We start from the raw sequence: 22,592 nt of genomic DNA on the forward strand, positions 1-22,592 counted from the left end.
GTGGTTTCAGCAATAGCAGGAATTGTTGCTCACACAGACTGAGGCCCTTGGGACTGCCTTTGGGTGCTTGGGGGCAGCAGTGCATTTTCATGGCCCTGGAAGTGAGGGCCTCCTTACAATTTGTGCTGTCACTCAAGTCTTGCTCCTGGCTAGCAGTTATACTCAGTAGCAGCAGTGACTGTGGTGACAACTGGATACTAGTAAGAGGAAGAGATGGGGAATTATCATTTCTTCTTTACCAGGAAGCCATCATATGTAATCTTTGAAAAACCATTCAGAGAATACCTCACTCAGGAGGCTAGCGTGGTGGTCTATCAGGCTTAGCCTTCACCTGCAGTGCCAGCATACCATACGGATGACCATTCAAGCCCAGGTTAGTCCATTTCTGACCCAGCTCCCTGCCTGTGGCCTGAGAAAGCAGTGAAGGCTGGCGCAAGTTCCTGGATCCTGCATCTACGTGTGAGACCTGGAAGAAGCCCCTGCTTCCTGACTTCAGACTGGCCAGCTCTGGCCATTGCAGCCATTTGGGAGGTAAACCAGCAGGTGGAAGCCCCACCTCTCTCTCTCTCTCTCTCTCTCTCTCTCTCTGTCCTTCTAACTCTGCCATTCCCACAAAGCCAAATCCAATTTACAAAGTGAAAAAATAGAAAGATCTTCCATCTGCTAGTTCACTCCCCAAACGGCTGTAATGGCTGTAATAACTGGAGCTCAGTCAATCTGAAGCCAGGAGCCAGAAGCTTCTTCTGGGTCTCCCATTGGTGTAGGGTCTAAAGGCTGTGGGTGCAGGGTCCCAAAGCTTGAGCCATCCTCTACTGCCTTCCCAGGCCATAAACAGAGAGTTTTATGGGAAGTGGAGCAGCCAGGACACAAAGGAGCGCCCATAGGGAACCACAGCACTTGCAAGATGAGAATTTAGCAACTGAGCTATCACACTCAGCCCTAACAGCAACAAAGACAACAATAAAAACCCACAAATTCACTCAGGGCTGGCATTAAGCCATCACTTGCCACATTAGTATCCTATATTGGAACGCCAATTCAAGTCTCAGCCATTCTGCTTCCAATCCAGAAACATGCATGGTGCTCCAGTCTCCTGGCTTTGGCCTGAGCCAGCCCCAGCCTTTACAGTCATTTGGGGAGTAAACTTGTAGCCTGAAGATTTCTCTCACTCAGGCTCTCCTTATTTCTTTCTTTGTTCCCTTGCCTTTCAAATAAATAAACAAACAATTACTCACCTCATGAGTACCATGTGCAGCAGATGGGAGGGTGGTTTCAGAAATCTTTTGTTGATTCCAATCCTTTGTGGCATATGATGGGCTAGAAACAGCACAATTGAAAAGTCAAACATATAAATATTTCATTACATACGAAGATTTGCTATGACAGACATGCAGTTGTATTTGATGTTACTCCTCCTGAAATCTACAGAGAATTTGCCACCATGCAGCTGTGTCATTTCCTAATCAGTATTTGCTTCATAGTGATGGAAAACAAGCATATTTCTTAAGGAACAGGTGTATGCACTTGTCAAGAGAGTAACAAACAGCAGTGGCCTGCTGCCATGGAAACAGCCTGGTGTCCCAGCAACAAGCATATTGATGTGCCCAGCCTGCCCTGTGTAGCTCTGTCAACACAGGTAAAGGAACTTGAGTGACAACCTTTTAGTGAGAGCAGGGCTGTGGCCATACATGTATCTAAGCCTGGACACAGAGCAGCAAGTGACTCATTCTGCCAGGCAGCCAGTGGTGTGGGAGCCAAAGGACAGCAACACGAGAGCCAAATTTACTCATATCTTCTTGTCATCTAGATAAGCTAGAAGTAGACCCCTTTCCATATTTTTCAGCTCTCCTAAAGAAAGGATAAAAATGCAGTGGCAGTAGCTACTACCTTGATCTCTTCTTTGGCTTAACAAGTACAGTATTTTCCAAAACTTCACAGGACAATTATGGGGGAGAAAACAGGAAGCATCCTAGTACCAAACTGAAGGGTGTACTTTTCTTTCCACTCAGGTAAACTAAAAACACTTCATTTCTTTTCATTTTACTTGCAAGCTAGAGCGGCAGACCAATGGAGAGAAACACGCCATCTGCTGCTTCACTCCCCACAGCACTCAGAGTGGAGCAAGGATGAAACCAGGAGCCTGGAACTCAATCTGGATCTTCCATGTAGGTGAAAGGCACCCAGACACATAAGCCCACCAGCTAGTGCCCCCAGGGTGTACATTAGCAGAGAGCTGAAATCAGAAATGCAGCCAGACATGAGCATACCAACCAAGTGGTATCTTTGCCAAACACCAGATCCTTTCTGCCCATATAGTGTAATTGTAACACCTACATTCTGTGTAAATGATTTGAGAAGATTTCTGATCTGGAAAAATGTTCCAAATGTCAAGTGAAACTCATGGGAAACCTCAAAACTATTTGAATGCAGTTTGGAATAGCAAGTATCCTGTAGGACAGCATAAAGGAAAACTTTCTAGGACCAACATGAGGGCTCAAAGAGCTAATTTTCTCTCTCTGCCAGCAGGAGCAGCCCATATGGGCACTAACTCGTGTGCCAGCTCCTCTGCTTCCAATCCCATTCTGTATTTATGGCCTGGGAGAGCAGAGGCAGATTGCCCAGGTCCTTGAGGCCCTGAACCCACATGGGAGACACCAAGGAAGTTCCTGGCTTCTGATTACCTCAGCTTTGGCCATTGTGGCCATCCGTGCAGTAAACCAGTGGATGGGAGATCTCTCTGCCTCTACTTCTCTCTGTAAATACCCTTTCCAATAAAAAAATCTTTTTTTAAAATAATGCAAGGAAAAAAAATATTCTGAGTTCAAGACAAAGAAACTTGATAGGATTCATACCTTCCTTCTTCTTGTGCTTTTGTTGGTTTGTTTCAAGGAACTTCCCAGCACGACCTAGGTGAAGAGATTTTTTGGATTAATTAATTAGTTAATTAATTAACTGGAGCCAGTCTTGAGGTGTAATAAGTTAAGCTGCCTAATGCAATGTTGACATCCCGTATGGGAACCAATTTGATTCCCAGCTGCCTCATTTCCAATCCAGCTCTCTGCTAATACTCCGGGGAAAGCAGAAGAGGTAGGCCCAAGTCTTGCAGACTGGGAAGAAGCACTTTTTTTAAAAAAAATATTTATTCATTTTTATTGGAAAGGTAGATATACAGAGAGGAGGAAACAGGAAGATCTTCTGTCTGATGGTTCACTCCCCAAGCAGCTGCAATGGCTGGAACAGAGCCGATCCAAACTCAGGAGCCAGGAGCCTCTTCTGTCTCCCACAAGCGTGCAGGGTCCCAAGACTTTGGCCTTTCTTGACTGCTTTCACAGGCCACAAGCAGAGAGCAAGATGGGAAGCAGGGCCACCAGGATTAGAACCGATGCCCATGTGGGATCCAGGTGTGCTCAAGGCAAGGACGTTAGCTGCCAGGCTATCTTTTTTTTTCCATGTTGTTTCCTTCATGTTTAAAGGGGGGAATTACGGGAGAAGGCCCACCCAATTTCCCACCCTCCCCAGGTCCCGAATGTAGGGCATGCTCTGAGGATCTTGCTCATGTGGTTTTGATATTTCAACAGTTGTGAACCACTGCCAATGTTGCCACTCCAAGCACTATGAGGTCTTTGAAAAATCCACTGGTTGACATAGTCCATCATAGCTGAGATGGTTGGTTGACCTGTTCTGTCTTCTCTCTTTTCTTGGTAAGGGTTCTGAGTCCAACATTTAGATTAGGAAGATTTCCAAAGAAACGTTGTCTGAGGTGTTCTCAAACCAGATTCTTGTATGTGCTAGCAAGTACAGGGCCTGGCACAGTCCATTGCCCTGATCAGCTGGTGGTTGTAATGGCTGGGTTGGTTCTGTTTTCATTCCCAACTTGCACTGGAAACAATGGGTGTTGCAGTCCAGCCTGGCGCTGCCCAGCACATACTTGGCCCTCACATAAACCAGTGGGAGCTGCAGCCTAGTTGGAGCGACCCACAATAACCCCCTCCAGGCCCGCCCCCTACCCTGGTTTGCCAGTATGTGTAGCAGTAATCCAGTCTGTCCCACACCCCTTTCCACCCCAGCCACTGTCTTAGTTTTATGTCCTCCCGTGGAAGTGGTAACCCAAGAGGGATGAACCCACTATTTCCCTCCCAGGCCTCTCCCACTCCCAGATTATGCACTCTCCACATCGTTCTGTGGTTTGACTTGACAGAACTAGCCCCCAGTGCCAGCTTCTGCCAGCTGATGCTGTACTGCCAGGCTATCTTGATGGGCCCAGAAATAAGCTCTTAGTTCCTGCCTTCAGAATGGCCCAGCTCCAGCCATCTGAGGTAATCATCATCTTTATATTTCAGAAGAGAAAACTGGGCTCAGGAAGCAGATTCCCTGTTTTCATCATTTAATATTTCTGCCAAATATCACCAAAGACAGCGTTCCTAAACTTTAGCAGTAAGAGCTGTTTCCTAGTTTGTACCACGTTTTTGGGGAAAGCCCATGCCACGAAAATAACGCTCATGAATAGTGAGCAAGAGGAGACCATTTTTCTCCACCAATGACACAACAAGATATGCTATCTCATGCTGCCTGGCCAGGAGTAAAAGCAACCTAACCAAACTCTCCACTCCTCAGAGCTCCAGGAATAAACAGCAAGTCAATCCTGGCATCTGGGAACTAGGAATGTGTGTGCTATGCCACTAGGGCCACTCTGGTGCTTGGTCCCACTGATGTTTACCGGAAGAACATTACTTCTCAGAAGAACAGTAGTTTCTTGTAAGACAAGAAAACAGCGTAGAGTTCTCAAAACATAACGAAATCCAGAACAAAGAGTTCCATGTAGGATTTCAAACTTCATTACTCTTATAAACACCCTAGAATGTGTTCTAAATTTTCTCTTTTGCTAATGTGAGATTGCCTTGAATTTGGAGATTATATGTGTCAGTCACTACACACCTCTCACTGTGTTCTGTTAAGCTCAACAGTGTTGTATTTAGAAACATGTAAACTACAGAAGTTTCTAACTAAGCTAGATTAAGAGATATCACTGGGGAATGTGAGATGGAATACTGCCAGTTCATGAATCTGGAAGGCTTACATTAAAGGAGATTTGGAAAAGTATTTTCAGGGATAAAGTGAATCATTGCATAATTACAAATGGGTAACTCATCAAAAGAAAACAGGTATCAGCACTGGCCTACTGAGGAAGATGCCACTGAGAACCCACACCCACATCAGAGCACCTGGCTCTGATGCTTGGCCACAGCTCCTCCTCCAGTCTCCTGCTCCTGTGTACTCCGGGACGCACAGGTCATTACTCTGTAACTGTGTTCCTGCCATCCCCTGAGGAGAGCCAGAGTGAGTTCTCAATTCTTGGATTTGGCCACAGCCCAGTCTCGGCTCTTTCAGGTAACTGGGGAGTGAACTAGCAGCTGGGAGCGCCCTTTCTCTCTGCCTCACACATAAAAAAAGAAGACATAATAACCCTAAATGTATTGTACCTAACAAAAGACACCAAAATATATGAAACAAAAACTAACAGAATCAAAGGAAAATTAGAGAAATCCACATTTATCCATGTAGACTTCAACACTTGTTTTTCAGAAAATCAATTTAAAATGTCATTTAAAACAATCAGTAAGGTATAAAAGAACAATCCTATCAATCAACTTGACCTAAAAGCAGAATATACAATCTTTTCAAATGCACATGGGACACTTACCAACATAGATAGGATCTGGAATATAAAGCACAAGTTGAAACAACAACATGCACTGAACAGGCCATTTCATACTGACAGACATTAAAGTGGAGGCTGCAAGGAGCTGGAGGGAATGGAGTGTGTTTGTTTCATGAGTACAGAGTTTCACTTTGGGATGATGAGAAAGTTGCAGAAACAGTGGTGATGATTACCCAACACTGTGAATGTGCTTAAAGCCACTGAACTGTGCACTTGGAAAGGGTAAGACTTAGGGCAGGTGTTCAGCTCCAAGGTGGAGACTTCTGAATCCCACATTAGAGTGCCTGAGTTCAAGTCCTGGCTCTGGCTCTTGAATGCAGTTTCCCAACAAAGCAGGTTCTAGGAGGCACAGTGCAGTTCAAGTAGTTGGGTTCCTGCCATCCACATGGGAAATCTATATTGCCTTCCTGGCTGTTGGCTTCTGGCTCCGCCCCTGCCCACCTGCAGCCCAGGGCCTGCCATCACCTGTTTCTGGAGAATAAACCAATTGATGGAACTTAGTTCTTCTCTCTGTTTCTCTGTCTAATCTTTTTCTGTGTCCACCAAACAAATAGATGCTCTAAATGGTTAATATAATATATTTATATTGTGAATATGGTATCACAATTAACAAAATTAGGGCAAATATCCATATATACATTTGATATATACATATATAGACTGAACAGAATCAAACAAGGCAACTGCAGAAGTTATGAAACTTCTCAAACATTGGGATAGTAAACTATATTCTTCTAAGTAAGCATATAACAAAAACAAGTTACTTTTTATTTTTAACAAAGATATTATGTATTTATTTATTCCTAAAGATTTATTTATTTCTATTTGAAAGGCAGATTTTGGAGAGAGAAAGTCTTCCATTCACTGGTTCAGAGGTCTACTGGTTCACTCCCTATGTGGCAACAATGGCCGGGGCTGGACTGGGAAGAAGCCAGCACATGGTTTTGGTCTCCCATGTGTGTATATGAGCCCAAACACTTTCCCAGGTGCATTAGCAAGGAGCTCTGTTATAAGCAAAGCAGCCAAGGTTCAGGGCTCATACCAGAAAGCATTTGGTGATGACTTAACCCACTAAGCCATAGTGCCAGCACCAGCAGAAGAGAAAAAGTATAAAGGGAACTTCGAAAATATTTCAGCTGAATGAATCTAGGACTGGCACCATAGGTAATAGGGTAAGCCTCTGCCTGATGTGCCAACATCCCATCTGGACACTGCTTTAACTTCTAAATCAGCCTGCTCCACTTCTAAATCAGCCTGGAAAACAGCAGGTTTTGGTCCAGGTTCTTGGGCCCCTGTATCCACATGGGAGATTCAGAGAAACTTGGTTCCTGGCTTAGATTAGCTCATCTCCAGCTGTTGCGACCATTTGGGGGGTGAACCAGAGGAAGGTTCCCTCTGTCTCTCCTGTCTGTGCATCTGCCTTTCAAATGAAACAAACAAATCTTCAAAAAGAGGAATGAAAATCTATGAAATTGAAAACAGAATAGTGATAAACAATGAAGCCAAAATTCAGCAAAGCTTCCAGCCAAAGTGACCCCCCTCCCAAAAAAGGAAGATACAAATGACCAATATTAGGAATCAAAGAGCAGTCATCACTAGAGATGCTCCAATCACAAGGTCAGTGGGAGTATTTGACTGAAAAGTTCTTCCCCCCAAACGCAGTAATTTAAATGAAACAGGTTAACAGCTTAAAAAACATAAGCAGAGATCCTTCAAGGAGAAATGGGTAACTAGAAGAACCCTGTACTTATTGAAGAAAATGAACTCAAGATTTAGAAACATTTCAACCAAAAACTCAACCAGATTTCACTAGTAAGTTATATTAAGCACTTAAAGATATTGCAAAAATTAAACACAAACTCCTGCAGTAAATAGCAAGGATAGAACCACTTCACAATTTACTGAAGGTAGCATTATGTCTATGATGAAAGAGAAAAGAAAAAGGAAGGAAAAGAGAGGAGAGATTGAGAGACAATGCACATACACTAAAAAAAAAAATGAAGGTAAAACTAATTGAGTATAGCAGTTTATAAAAATAAAATTTCATGACAAGTTGAGAATGTGTCAAGGAATGGCTCCACTGCTGCAGGGATTTGGGAAGGGAACCAGTAGATGAGGATTCTCTGTCTCTTGGTTTTGAGCTATTCCATCCCCAACACTCTGCATCTTAATTGTTTAATTAATAATTAGCCAGGGAATGGAATATTGGTGTAAAAGTTCTTTAAAGTTTTGGTTCTATGATAAAGTTTGATAGGCTCTTGGATTTCCTGTCCCTCTCCACATTGATGTCCCCTCTAGTTTTATAGTGGGTGTCCTTCGTGAACAGTGTTAAGTCCACCATACTGTTATTGAAGTGTCTCCTGACAATGTAGGCATGGACACGGTTGGACAGTCCTACATCCTACTACCAAGACATCTGCGACTGATTCACCAGCAGCTCATTTTTGGTCTATATGCACAGAGACATACTGCACTCTGTCTGCACATTTGAATATACCAGTTTGCTCTACATTTCCATTATGCATCCCCTTAAATACAGAGCCAGAGAACAAGGTCCACAAACAGAGAAAAACAGTAAACTTTCATCAACATGAAGTTAATGAACATGCAACAAAAATACCAATGGGTTGCTACAGTGATGAAAAAGAAAATCAAGAACCTTATAAAAATAGAGGCCTGGGCCTGGCGTCGTGACTAGCCTTGAATGCTCTGGTATCCAATATGGTTGCCCGTTCTAATCTCAGCAGCCCTACTTCTCATCAAGCTCCCTGCTTGTGGCCTGGGAAAGCAGTCAAGGATAACCCAAAGCCTTGGGACCCTGCACTCATGTGGGAGATCTGGAGGAAGAGCTCCTGGCCCCAGGCTTCAGATAGGCACACATGGAGTATAGATGGATGCTATTTATTAATCGGTCAGTATTAACTACTGTCACTCTTCTAGTCATAGAGAATTTTAGGCAGGAGGTTTGATTTCAGTATGTCTTTGCTTGATCGAAAGGAAAAGAAAATGATGAAATATCATTTTTAAATAACAGAAAAAAATTGTGTTTTCAGATATTTATTACGGACATCCTTAAACTGTGACTGAGGTGAGCGATAGGAGCTGTGATGAGTATGAACGGGAAGGACATAATGAGTGGAGAGCCTGTCACTAACAAAAAAAGGTAATTTACCCACTTCAGGGCCTTAAAAAGGAATGAGTAAACAGTAAAATTTCTTAGACTACCTAAAAATAGGAATAAAATAAAGAAAGGACAAGCTGGGCTTAAACATTTATTTTGGGACAAATGCCAGATTCATTTTTAAGCTCTATGTTTAAAAATAAATTTAATTCACATGACTGACTGAAAATACTGAAGCCAAGAAAAGTCACTGCAAAAGCATTTAATGAAATACCTGAAGTTCAGTGGTCATCTTTGTTATGATTTTTGTGAAGACTTACTTCCTATCTTGATTTATGCACAGGATCTCATATGTAAATGTTTCTTGCATCTAATAAAATATTTTTCAAACACCATATTCCTGGCCTCTGACTCACGTTATAGGGTTGCTGGATGAGCCTGACGCAGTGCCACAGCTTTCACACAGAAAGACCAACGGTCCACGGGCAGCATTTTCCAGGCGGAGGGACAACATCCACACTGCCTTCCCAGTGACCTCTAGGCAAAAGTAAAAACTGATGAAACTCCTTCTGAAATCAGTGAAGAACATCATTCTATCCCCAGGTTGAGTGCTAAGTCTTTCACCCACTCACACCAAGTCCATGAAACAATTCAAGTAGGAATAAAATGCCCATGATTTGCATGTCTGACAATGGATCTGGTCAAGTCACAGTCTCACATTCCGCTCAATGTTTGCAAGTTGAACCTGCGGCGCTCCACACCCAGGAGAGAACTGTGGGCAGCCGGGCGACCTGAGCGATTAGGGACGACTTCACACTGATTTTTTTCTTTTGCCCTCTGACGTTATTTTCTTTTTTATCCCATAAAATTAAACGACGTTTGACTCGTACTGATTATTCTCTTAAGGCGTTAATACTATAACTCTCCCTGACAGACGCGCTGGGCTTGGAAGGGCTGAGTGCTTGGGACTCACGTGGGCCGGGCGAGAAGCACTGCGACCAAGGTGGACCTGCCGAGGAGGGACCACCGAAGTCCGACCTGCACAGAAGTGCTGAGAACTCCCACGAAAAACCATCCTGCATCCAACAGAACCTATGTGAGCTACAAAACAGGAGTAAGAAGCACCTTTCCCTTCTCGTCAGTTCTCTGGACGCGCGGCAGCCTCGAGGAGGGCGAGCCCCGGCAGCTGCCCCGACAGAGCCCGGGAGCAGCGACAGCTCCGCCTCCGCTCCGACAGGACCGCTCCGGGACCCTGAGCGACTCCCCAGAGCCGGCCCGCCGAGCCTCCGGCTCCTCCCCGCCCTCGGCGCTCTCCGCCGGCGCGCCAGGCCCCGGCCGCGCCCCGCTGCCCGCCTCGCCCGGGGACGGCTCAGGCCCCGCCCTGCGGAGGCGCCCCAGTGCGCGCGCGCGCCGAGCCGGGCCGGTTCCCTTTCCAAGCGTCCGCGCTCCGCATGCGCAGTCGGCGCCTGCAGGATCCGCTCGCCGTCCGTCTCGCCGCCCGCTCTTCTGGCCGTTGCTGTTGTCTGTTGGGCACCGGCCTGGCTCTGCCCCGCCGGACGTCGCTGCAGCCACCCCAGCTTGAGCGACGGGCCAAAATGGGAGAGTGGGGTCCGGTGCGGTGGTGCAGTGGCAAAATCCTCGCCTTGTGGGCGCCGGAATCACCAAAATATTGTTGCAAAAAAAAAAAAAAATGTGGTTGGCAAGGAGAATAGGAACCAAAGAGAAAGCAGTGGTCAGTGACTCTGAAAGTGTTGAGCCTGGATTACAGAGGGAATGGTGGAAATAGCAAATTCAGGTGTGGAAAGCCCTTGGGAAGAGTAAGCCTGCACATACATTCAGTTGCAGATTTGGTGTGAGTATGGGGGGTAGTGAGACAGCTATGAAGAAGTGACCTCTACACTAACAGAGATAGGGAACTTAACCCATAATTACAAGTAACGTTTTGCAAATCTTGCACAAGGTGTAAGTTGAAATTAATATAATGATATAGGAAGACACCTGCAGAGAAAACAGAAGGTGAAAGACAAAGTTTGAACACAGAGGAAGAGTCAAGGAAGTAAGCACTTAGGGCCTTCAGGACATAGACAGATATCATGGAGCCCAAGGCTTGTGCAAGAGCATTCTGATAAACAGAGGTTAGTCAACAGATTAATGTTCCCGCTAGCAATCTTACAGTTGACCAAACCACCCACTTTTTTTTTTTTATTGGAGAGGCGGATATACAGAGAGGAGAGAAAGAGAGGAAGATCTTCCGTTCCATGACTCACCCCCCAAGTGAGCGCAACGGCCGATACTATGCCGATCCGAAGCCAGGAGACTCCTCCGGGTCTCCCACGCGGGTGTAGGGTCCCAAAGCCTTGGGCCGTCCTCAACTGCTTTCCCGGGCCACAGGCAGGGAGCTGGAAGGGAAGCAGGGCTGCCGGGATTAGAACCAGCGCCCATATGGGATCCCGGGCGTGCAAGGCAAGGACCTCAACCACTGCGCCACCGCGCCGGGCCCCACCCACCTTTTTTAACCTATAGTTTCACAACCATTTATTGATACCTTGTATTGAAATGTTATTACCTTATCAAGCTGAACTTGGAAGATTGATTTTTGTTTGGAGACAAATTCATTTTTTGCTCTTGTAGAATGTAGCATGAATTTTCTTTGCATATTTAATGTTTATCATTGAGCAGTCACACTACTAGGATGTCTTTATTTCTTTCAAAAGCCTTCCCGATTTTTCAACATTGGATTTTTCTAGGTCAGATTCTTTTGAGTGTCCTAATGGTTTTCTTTCTTGTTTTACTATCCATACTGTAGTTTCTATTTACAGAGGGTAGGAAACATTTTTTTCCTCCTAAGGGCCATTGGGTATAAATAACATTACTGTGGACCATATGACATTATCAATTTAAAAAATAGCCTGCCATAAATTTGTTGAATTTTGATTTCTATGTATGGTTGCCAAGGAGGATGAGACCAAATGACTTAGCTGGTTTTAAATGGCTCATGGGCCAGGTATTCCCCATCCCAGTTTATAACGATTGCCAGCATTACTTCCCTTTTTTTAGCTTTAGTACCTTAGGAGTATTTCATTTGGGGATTGTAATGATTTTTCCAGTAACTGTTTCTTTAATAATACATGTATTTTATTTGTGATGATGTTTACAGAGTTAAGAGGGATGCATATGTGGGTCCACCATGATAGCCCAGTGGCTACAGTCCTGGCCTTGCACACGCTGAGATCTCATCTGGATGCTGGCTTGTGTTCCAGCAACCATGCTTCCCACCCAGCTCCTTGCTTTTGTCCAAGGAAAGTAGTCGAGGATGGCCCAAGACCTTAGGACCCTAAATCCACGTGGGAAACCTGGAAGAAACTCCTGGCTCCTGCCTTTGGATCAACTCAATTCTGGCTGTTTGTGGTCACTGCTGTGAGCCAGTACATGGAAGATCTTCTCTGTCTCTTCTCTCTGTATATCTGACTTTGCAATAGAAATAAAGATTTAAACAAATTTTTAAAAAGGATGCATGCTCATGTGGACCAACAATTAGGGTGGGGAAGTTCAAGGAATAGCAGGAAAGCAAATGAGACAACTGTTTTCAATCTCTTTTCTTCCCGCATCTAGGGAAAGTTGGGAGGGCCAATCCCATGAACCCAGCTATACCAGTACCCAAGGCTGGGAGATAGCCACCCCTTGTCATCCTAGATTCCCAAAGTGAATCGTGCTCCAAGGATACCACTTAAGTAGTTTCAGTAGTTCTGAGATGCCTGACATAGTCCATCTTAAACTCTCTACTCACCCAGTATTCATTGTCAAAGCTTGGCTGGGAGAGCTGTCAAATTTGTTGTGCCCTCCACGGTACTAGATCCCCTCTGCAGGTCTCAATAAACTGGTTGTCATGTCTGCCATGTGCATCTAGGCATGCAGTTCACTGCACAGCCTTTAACAATCAAGGAGACTGGGCCCGGCGTCGTGGCCTAGTGGCTAAAGTCTTCGCCTTGAATGCGCCGGGATCCCATATGGGCGCCAGTTCTAATCCCGGCAGCTCCACTTCCCATCCAGCTCCCTGCTTGTGGCCTGGGAAAGCAGTCAAGGAGGGCCCAAAGCTTTGGGACCCTACACCCGTGTGGGATACCCGGAAGAAGTTCCTGGATCCTGGCTTAGGATCGGCATAGATTCGGCCATGAATCATTGGACGGAAGATCTTCCTCTCTGTCTGTCCTCCTCTCTGTATATATGACTTTGCAATAAATACATAAATCTTAAAAAAAAAAAATCAAGGAGACGACCTAGTGCAGTCCACGATCAGACCACAGATCCTGTGATTTTCACTGTGTTTGGAGTTCTGAGGCCAATGGCCCAGTTGTGGCATCCCCAAATAAACCTCACCAGAAGTGACCTCAGTGGATGGATCATTTCTCTCTTTCTCTGCCTCTCACTCATTTTGCCTTATGAATAAATAAATCCAATTTGAACATGTATACCAAAAACCTACATGCATAATCTCCTTTAGTTGATACTTTATTTTGGCAGAATTCTCAGGTTCTTTTGTATGTGTTGGATCCAAACTACTTTAAGTCATCAACACCCCAGCCAGAAAAGCAACAAAGATGAGGAAATGAATTTCCTTAAGATTTAAAAAATTTGTTTCACCTACTAACCCATTTATGTATCAGAAAACTGATGCAGATAAAAACAAGATCACATTTAGATGAAAAGGTTTTCTTCCTTTCTTTCTGCATCAGGAGCAATGATAACACTTTGTTTTAGAAGAAAGAGAAAGTAGAGTATAAAATAGCATTTTGGTGACCAAAGCAATCCTTCAAAACAGGAGCAGGTTGATCTCCAAACTCGATTAAATCCCTCTCAAAATCCCAGCTGGTTTTTTAAGCAGAAATTGTCACACTTACCTTAAAAGTCACACAGAAATACAAGGAACCAAAATTAGTCAAAACAATCTTCAACAAGGACAAAAGTTTAAGGATTCCCTCTTCAAATTTCAAAATGTATTTCAAAGCTACAGTAATCAGCCTGTGTGCTACTGAAAATAGCAGATCAAATTTAGATCAACAGAATGCAAATGAAAAACATCACCAATATGGCCATTTGGTTTTCTGTAAGAAAATCAAAGATAATAACATTGAAAAAGATTAATGTCTTGAACAAATAATGCTAAAATAACTAGACATCCATGTGTGAAGAATGGAATTAGACCCTCTGCCTTATACTATGCATGAAAATGAACACAAAATGGCTCAGGGAACTGAACGTAGGCATTAAAACTATACAAATCTTATAACAATGGATGTAACAGTTCTGTGACCTTAGATTAGCAGTTGGGTCTTAAGATCTCCCCCCACCCCCAAACACGTGGTAAACAGAAATCAAATAAACAAGGCATCCACCAAACTAAAAACTTGTTCTTTGAATGATACACAGAAACAAAACAAAACAGAAAACCCACAGAATGGGAGAAAATGTGGTAAAGGCCTTGTATCTAACACATGGCATGTTCTTATAATGTGACAATCAAAAGACAACCTAATAAAAAATCGGCCTATGTGAACAAATGTTTCTCCATAAAAGACACAAATGGCTAATAAGCACCTGAAAATATGTTCAACATCCTTAGCCATTAATAAAATGAAAGTCAAAACCATATGACAAAAGTTAACCCAGCCTGGCTTTCCCCTGATCCAACTCACATGAGGCCAACAGGTATGTAGTCTTGCAGTCTGGTCTGCCACCATTCTAACTCACATTCACCCGTGGGAGTGGAGGTCCAGCAGGGGAGACCCATGCAGTTCCCCTATCCGGTTCACCCCCTCTCCCTCCCCTATAGGGTCTCACGTGTGCTGGTTGGGTGCTGCAGCCCACTCTGGCATCCTGCCCCACCTCGGCATTTACCAGTGAGTGTTGTAATCTGGCTGGGACTGGCCCACCCCCAGTTCCAGTTCTTGCTGGTTTGGGCTATAGAGCCTAGGCCCACCCAGCCAGCACCTTGTCCTGCCCTCATATAAAATGGTTGCGGCCCAACTCAGCCGGACCCATCCTTCTTTCTGGTGCTAGGATTTGTCATCGGGTGATATGAACTGACCCAGCCTGGTTCACCCCTGACCTGTGAATGCTACCCGGTACCTACCATTCCCTGGCCTGGTCTGAACTGCTCCCTTTGTGGTTCTTGTGCTCACCTACAGGGATCTTCTCCCGACAGAGGAGTTTCCTTAGCTCCTCCGTTAGAAACTCTCCCAATGCCAGATCTTGCGCCATTTGGTGGGTCAATGGGCCACCTCTACTTAGTCTACCTCCTGTCCTAGCAGGAACAGTGGCCTTCACCCTGGGTCATGCCTTCTAAGGCTGGCTCCAATCAATAATGAGACAGCAGACACACCAGAGCAACCTAATTACATGAAACCCACAAGGTAGCTTCTCCAGTAAGAAAGCCAACCCCTTCCTGCAACTACAGTGCACCCAGAAACTTCTTACCTAATCCTATTTCCCACTCCCACCCCGCATGGCTTCACTGATGTCTGCAAGCTCTCCATCTTTCTCTTGCTTTCTCCGCAATAAATATCATGCACATCTAATCTCATTTGATGCCTGTTTCTTTGTAGACCCACATTAGTACAAGCAGGATCTCCAGAAGCAAATTTTGAGGTAAGACTTCATGAGCTCCCAGGAAGCTCATGGTAGTGGTCCCACAGCCTAAATCAAGTTTCCTGCCACATGGCCTCTCGCAGGCCAAGCTTCCTCTGGGAAAGGGGATGAGGGGTCTGCAAACGGTGTTTCTTCGGAACTCGATGCTGCCCATTTCACAGTCAGAAGCAAGTACAGCACTGCTCCTGGTTCTTTGGAAATAAAAGTCATTCTAAGGGTAAAGGTATATAGAAGGAGTACTGTTGCTTGACAATCCTCACCTACAAGACATTATCTCACTTGAGGTTTTTCAACAACCCTAGGAGACAAGTGTCATTCTGATGTCCAAGAACAAGCTCCACTGCCCACACCCACCGTCTGAACCAGCCTTCACTCTGACCTCAAGCTCCGGGGATGCCTGAAGGCGGGCTATCCAGGGCCCTGCCAAAACAGCCTCAGCTTGAAGCTGTCCCTAGATTAGGCACCTGCCTAGGATGCCCGGGCAGCGGTCACCTGCCGCAATGAGCATTCATTCCACCCTCTGCATCTTCCCTCCCTTTCCCTCCGATTAGGAAGACCGCATGAGCGCTCGTGCGCGACAGGCCTTTACCCAGGAGCCAAAGTGCAAGTCTCCTTAGCCCCAAAGGTTACCCAACAACCAGGACTAAGCCTAGAGCGGGAGACTCAGCCACCTCGTTCATTCCCGACAGCCGGGCTTGCCAGCCCCTCCGCCCGCAGGCCACTCTAGCCGTCCTCACAGCCAATCTCGCTGCTCCCGGCTTGACGTCATCGGAGGGCGCCGCGGCGCGGTGGCGGGCACGCGCAGCCAGGAAGATGTCTCCGACTCCGCCGCTCTTCAGTTTGCCCGAAGCGCGTACTCGGTTTACGGTGAGCCCCTGGCGGGTGTGCGCTGGCCTGACCCAGGGCTAATCTTTCTCTTTCCTCTAGGACATTTCTGCAGGTTTGCCCCCCTCCGCCTCCCGCCCATAAAGCAAGACGGAGGCGTGTCCGCCGCAGCCTCCGCTCCTGGCCCTGCCGGGGGGCTGGGAGGGAGGCAAAGGCGCCCGCCGGACTCCGCTGGCCGGGACGCCGGGGACCCCGCGTGCTGGACGGCCCCGCAGCCTTGTGTGGGAGCCGGGCAGGCGTCCACTGAGGGGCCGGACGGGCTCCCGCCAGGTGGTGTCAACGCCGCCTCTTCCTCACGCCTTCAAGCTTCCCCGTTTCCCAAGGGTGAGGCTCTTGTTCGGCTGAAGGCGGGGAGAGGCCAACACATCCCCTCGGAGCGAGAAGGGAAACACGATGAGAAACAACACTGCGGAGTAGGCTGGATTTTATTGTCCCTGTGAGGTAGAGACGGAGACACCGCCCCTCACAATACTAAACTGAGTTTTATTGTTGATGTCGGAAACTCGCGTTTATGTTGCCCATGGGAGAGCAGTTTGTATGAAGACGTTGCTGCTCTTAAGTGGGCTGTATTCGTCTCGAGAGTTCGTACCAGTATTTCTACGACATGACTCAACTACTCAGATGTTTGAACTGCTTCGTTAGTAAATGCCAAAACGAAAATCCTGTGAAAGAAAACGCATTCTTGGGATACTGAGTGGTTTTCTTGTTTGCGAGTTTTTTTTTTTCTCCTCCCTAATGTTAAATTCCTTTGTTGCTGGTTTTTAAGAAGTCTTTTTTTCTTTTCTCTGAGAGACTGTGTTCACTAAATGCCAGCAACCGCAGGGAGCCAGGGACCCGTGGGCTGGTGTCCCGTGTCGGTGACAGGGGCCCAGCCGGGTGAACCCTCCCGCACGGTGCATCAGCAGGAGACTGGAACAGGAACACGGCCAGTGCCCCACGCAGTGTGTGGACCACTGGGGCCAGTGTCTGCCTCCGGTTGTTTTTTTAATGGACAATAACCCGTGCACATCCTCAGAATCTCTGTGTGTGCTGTGCTGCGGTCCCACTACTTTGAAATTCTGCTACAACTATGAGGATCCTTGAAGGGGCCATGTAGTTAAAGACCACTGCATCCAGTGCCTCTTGGTCGTCTCTATTTTGGGATCACTTAGAAATCTCCTGAACTGACAGTTTTGGTTTAGTGGATCAGGAATGGGGCCCAACATTCTCTACTTAACAAATTCCCATGTGGTGCTGCTGCAGCTAGTAATAAGGATCCACAGCCATCCCCCACATTTCACTGATGAGACAAGGGGATAAAGAGACAGGCTCCAATTTACTCAGCCCATAAAAGCAGGAATTGGACTTTCTACTGTAGATCTAAGTCCTGTGGTAATAAGATTATTTCCCAAGCATGTGTGTATTTTTATGGAATGAATGACTTTGAGGTGTTGTCTTTAAATTATGATCAATGCTTTTTGTGTGTCGGGGACTGCTGAGCGTGGAGCTGACAGGAGATAGGACTCGAGATGGGTTTGAGGAAGGTAGCATTTGGGTGAGCAGGTGGGAAGGGTGGCATAGTTTGTGACTATATTGGAGTCAGCTTAAAGAAAAGCAGGTGGCTAGACTTCAGTTGAAGGTACAGAAAGAAGTTGTAAATAAGGAAGAATGGATTGACATGAACAGGGTCTTTGAGAAAGCTATGACATTTCAAAGCTGAAACATGTAAATAAGGAACCACTGTTTTTTTTTGTTAGTTTGTTTTTAAGTAGAATACTCTCATGAGATGGAATTTAAGAGGTGGGAGATGGTAGGAAGGAAATCCTAAGATGAAAAGTCTAGGAAGCGCTTGCAAGATTTAAAGGCATGTGGATATGTATTAATAAGTGTCATTTAGAAAAGGAATTATGAAAGAAAAATTGGTACTTGTTTAGGTATAAATTTTGTATGCGGAGAAAGACCTAGTGTTGATAACTGATATGTTTTTCTCTTTTAAATAAACCATTCTGTTGAGGGACTTGAAATGGTGAGTGGGTTGAAAACCTTTGAGGACAGTGAGAGCCAAACTCTTGGGACAGGACAGGACAGGATCTTGCTTCACATGGGGCCAGAAATGCTGTTTTTTTGGTAATAGAATTATTCCAATTATTTGCCATTTTTGCCTAGAAATCTACCAGAGAGGCCCTGAACAACAAAAATATCAAGCCGCTGTTGAGTACATTTGGCCAGTTACCTGGCAGGTAAGCATTTCCCTGTGAAAAATAATTTCCTACTTTTTTATACTTATGCAGAGCCAAATTTTAAATGACTCTTTTTTTTTTTAAAATAGTGAAAATGAAAAAAAATGTACTCTTGACCAGGCTTTCAGAGGTGTTCTTGAAGAAGAAATTGTGAGTATGTCTTTCCTTTATTCACTGATAGCAAGCTAATAAGCCAGGCAGAAATCTGTCTCTGTCTCTGCCTTTCAAATAAAAAAATAAGTAAATCTTAAAAAAAAAAAGGCTCTTTCGTAGTGTAGTTTGTTTGGTTTAATAAGAAAATCCTTTCCTAGTGAGATATGCGAGGGTGAGCTGCAGTCCTAGCAGGAATATCTCATCCAAGAATGCAAATGAGATACCAAGCCCTCATGAGAAAACATGGGTAAATAACTAAGACCTGGGCCTGGCGCAGTAGTCTAGCAGCAAAATCCTTGCCTTGCATGTGCTGGGATCCCATATGGGCACTGGTTCTAATCTTGGTGGCTCCATTTCCTATCCAGTTCCCTGCTTGTGGCCTGGGAAAGAGGTTGAGGAAAGTACAAAGCCTTGGGACCCTGCACCCATGTGGGATACCCAGAGGAGGCTCCTGGCTTTACCTAGCCTCAGCTCTACTTGTTGTGGCCACGTGGGGAGTGAACCAGTAGATGGAAAATCTTTCTCTGTCTCTCCTCTCTGTATATCTGATTTTCCAATAAAAATAAACCTTTAAAAAAATTAAGGCCTGGGGCCCGGCGTGGTGCCCTAGCAGCTAAAGTCCTCACCTTGGATCCACCAGGATCCCATATGGGCTCCAGTTCTAATCCCGGCGGCCCCACTTCCCACCCAGCTCCCTGCTTGTGGCCAGGGAAGGCAGCGGAGGATGGCCCCAAAGCCTTGGGACCCTGCACCCATAAGGGAGACCTGGAAGAAATTCCTGGCTCCTGGCTTTGGGTTGGCACAGCACCGGATGTTGTGGTCACTTGGGGAGTTAATCATCAGATGGAAGATCTTCCTCTCTGTCTTTCCTCCTCTCTGTATATCTGACTTTGTAACTAAAATAAGATAAATCTTTAAAAAAAATTTAAGGCCTGCCCAACATCAGTGAAGAAATTTAATCATGAAAAAATATGATTTGCCGCTCAGCATGGTCGTCTAATAGCTAAAGTCCTTACCTTGCACACCCAGGATCACATGTGGGCACTGGTTCTAATTCTGGCTGCTCCACTTCCCATCCAGTTCCCTGCCCGTGGCCTGGGAAAGCAGTCGAGGACGGCACAAAACCTGGGGACTCTCCACTCATGTGGGAGACCTGGAGAAGGCTCCTGGCTTCAGATCAGCTCAGCTCTGGCCATTGCAGCTATAGGAGTGAACCAATGGATAGACAGTCTTTCTCTCTGTATATCTGCCTTTCCAATAAAAATAAAATATTTTAAAAACATATAAATATTATAAAAAATAAATATAAATAGTAGTAGAACTCCTAAATGAAAGGTAAAAATGTCAGCAGTTTATCCTTGGTGTCTAAAAAGGTGCATTTTTTGTAATTGCCACAGTGCAATGTCCTTTCTTATTAGAAAGGCTTGGATGGAAGTGGTCCCTGCCTCTTTTTCAGGTGTACTTTCCTGTGGTGAGGCATTGGGCAAATTATTTTTCTGAGCTTTCTGTTTTTTCTCACAAGTGCACTAATTTCACCAGTCTTGCCTTTGCCCCCTGCTATTAATTAAGGTCTCAGCACTTCTGTGCTTGATTATCTTAAAGCCTTATTAGTGCTGGTATACAGTCTTCTGAGACCATTGGATTTTGAGTTTGTTGCCCAATTTTTATTTACTAGCCATACTTTTGCAGTTACTGATTGTGTTACTCTCCATTTTTTATAGTTTATCTTTAAAAATGTTATATTCTATAGGAAATACTTTTTCTTGTATTTGTAAAAATTTGATGTCAGAATATGCTTTTATTGGTATCAGATTAGCATGAACTTTTTCCCCTGAATTATTTCTCCTCTGTAGATAAATCATTCCTCGTGTGAAAACGTTTTAGCTATTATTTCTCTTGCTATTGCGGGCGTAACTGAAGGTAAGTGCATATGTGTGTGTTTTAAGTAATTTTGGACATGTTTTATTTAAATTTTTTTTCTCTCCCTTATCTCTTTACCTGTCTGATTTTACTCATTCTTCACGCTATGAATTGCCCTAATGAAATTAGGTCATACTTATTTCTCATCCCTGTTACACTGGGCACATTTTGGCACTCTTTTGTTCTCTGATTTCATTGATTCCACAAGTATAGTGTATCTCCTTTGTGCCTTCTGAGCTCAGACTTGGAGATTTGGTGATCAGTCTTGCCTATAGAGGGCTAGTGTCTAATGGAGGAAACAAATATGTAACTGTCTTAACTGTTGTAATTACTGTAGTTGAAGTTGTTGACATTAGGGTAAAAATGACTTTCCAAGTGATCAGAATCAAGAATCAGGAAAGGTTTTAGCGAGGAAGCTGTAATAGGATGGTTGGGCTATGAGGGATGGTGGGTTTGTCAGATAGGAACAGGGAAGGGGCTCACTATGCAAGGACCAAGTTCAGCATAGCTAGAGAATTGTGGGGAACAGGAGTGTTGGAGTCAAGAGTGGAAAATTGGGACCAGGTTCTTTTGAACCTGACACAATAAATTGAATCAGGTTTACACAGTAAGTAACAGCAACCATTTATTACAAGAGAAGAAAGTAGACCTGAAAGAGTAGAGATGGCCAAAGAGCCAAGCTCCCGATTCAGGCTGAGACTTGAGGTCCTGAATGTGAAAAATGTTGAATTTTATATGGTGGGCAAGGAATCCATAGTGTGGCTTTGGAAACACCTGGTGTGTGGGTCATCTGATTGTTGATATATCTACTTTTACAGCTTCTATTTTTTTCAAACAATCTTTCCATAAGTTATTTATCAGACAAGTAATTAGGCTTCTAAAATTTTTGGAGTTTCTTTGGTTATTATCTGTACAAACAACCTCCAAGTTACCATGTGTTTTGGAATTTCTTTTTCTAAGCTTCTCCAATTAACCCTTAGTTTTAAAAGGAAAAAGAATGGTGAGGAAAAAGTAGGAGCGTGGAGTAAAGTCCTGTAAAATGTTTGTATCTGCTAAGGAGCAGCTGTGGGAGAATTGGATTAGGAGAAGGAACAGCTATAAAAGGACTGGCACGAAAACTAGGCAGAGGGCTTTTAAATGGGGCAGTGCCTTATGGGATAGTTTTAAGCGACATAGTAAGTACATAGTGCCCAACAATGTAAGAAGTTCATTCAAAATTTTCAGAAACAAATGAGAAAATTACCAGCATTGTTTAACCAATCTGGTTAAGATACTAGTTTGATTAATTCAAATTATGTATGTGAAAAGTACCTTTTAATCTGTAAAATGCTTTTCACATACTATATTATTTTAATATTTAATTTCTGTTAAAGCTTTAACACATAATGTAAAAATGGTGTCCCAATGAAGTGAGCTTAAGTTCCTAACTTCTGACTTTACATTTTTAATTTTTATGTAAGCTACATAATCATTCATTCATGAATGTATGTAAGTGATTTCCACAGTGCAGCATTCCTTGCCTAGTTTACAGTGTGTGCATGGGCCAGTGAGTGCCTTCAGATTGCTGTTGTTAAACTGGGGTGGTATTTTTTTTTTTCATTTTTTGTTATATTTTTGACAATCTTTACATAGTTAATTAGGGTAAAAAGGTTCAAGGGCCATAGGAAAGTGGGTAAGACTATTATTTCCATATTGTTTCCTTCGTGTATCTGAGATAAAGGGGGATATTGAGGGAGAAGTCCCACCCATAACTAGGGTGTTTTAACCCTTGAAGTTGTCGCAAAGTGTACCATTAGAACTCTTAGTTGAGAAAGATGAGAGTTTGTGAATTTAAACTGTAAATAAAGATGTAAATGAATTTTTGAGACAAGTTGCTTCTTGAGAGAAAAATGGTAAAATGTTCTCAAATTATTCATGTTTTAAAGTTCAA

The 22,592-nt window shown here is 44.4% G+C and overlaps 1 protein-coding gene and 1 long non-coding RNA gene across 2 annotated transcripts in view; one reads left to right on the forward strand and one right to left on the reverse strand.

The window, feature by feature from the left end:
• Positions 1–858: 858 nt before the first annotated feature.
• LOC121152127 lies at positions 859–10,084 on the reverse strand. The gene is made up of 4 exons (XR_005883241.1): positions 9,814–10,084; positions 9,257–9,377; positions 2,853–2,906; positions 859–1,317 (listed from the first exon to the last, which is right to left on the reverse strand). It is a non-coding gene; the product is annotated as an uncharacterized LOC121152127 (long non-coding RNA).
• A 6,118-nt stretch (positions 10,085–16,202) lies between these two features.
• THOC1 (THO complex 1) overlaps positions 16,203–22,592 on the forward strand; it is a 48,756-nt gene continuing 42,366 nt past the window's right edge. Inside the window, exons 1-4 of the mRNA XM_040974016.1 lie at positions 16,203–16,352; positions 18,516–18,589; positions 18,679–18,739; positions 20,596–20,662. Of these exons, the coding sequence (XP_040829950.1) occupies positions 16,299–16,352; positions 18,516–18,589; positions 18,679–18,739; positions 20,596–20,662 (256 nt within the window). The 5' untranslated portion in view covers positions 16,203–16,298. The remainder of the gene's footprint in view (positions 16,353–18,515; positions 18,590–18,678; positions 18,740–20,595; positions 20,663–22,592) is intronic.

The sequence above is a fragment of the Ochotona curzoniae genome, unplaced genomic scaffold, assembly GCF_017591425.1.
Source record: "Ochotona curzoniae isolate NIBS_2020 unplaced genomic scaffold, NIBS_Ocur_1.0 contig_2364, whole genome shotgun sequence".
Lineage (NCBI taxonomy): Eukaryota > Metazoa > Chordata > Mammalia > Lagomorpha > Ochotonidae > Ochotona > Ochotona curzoniae.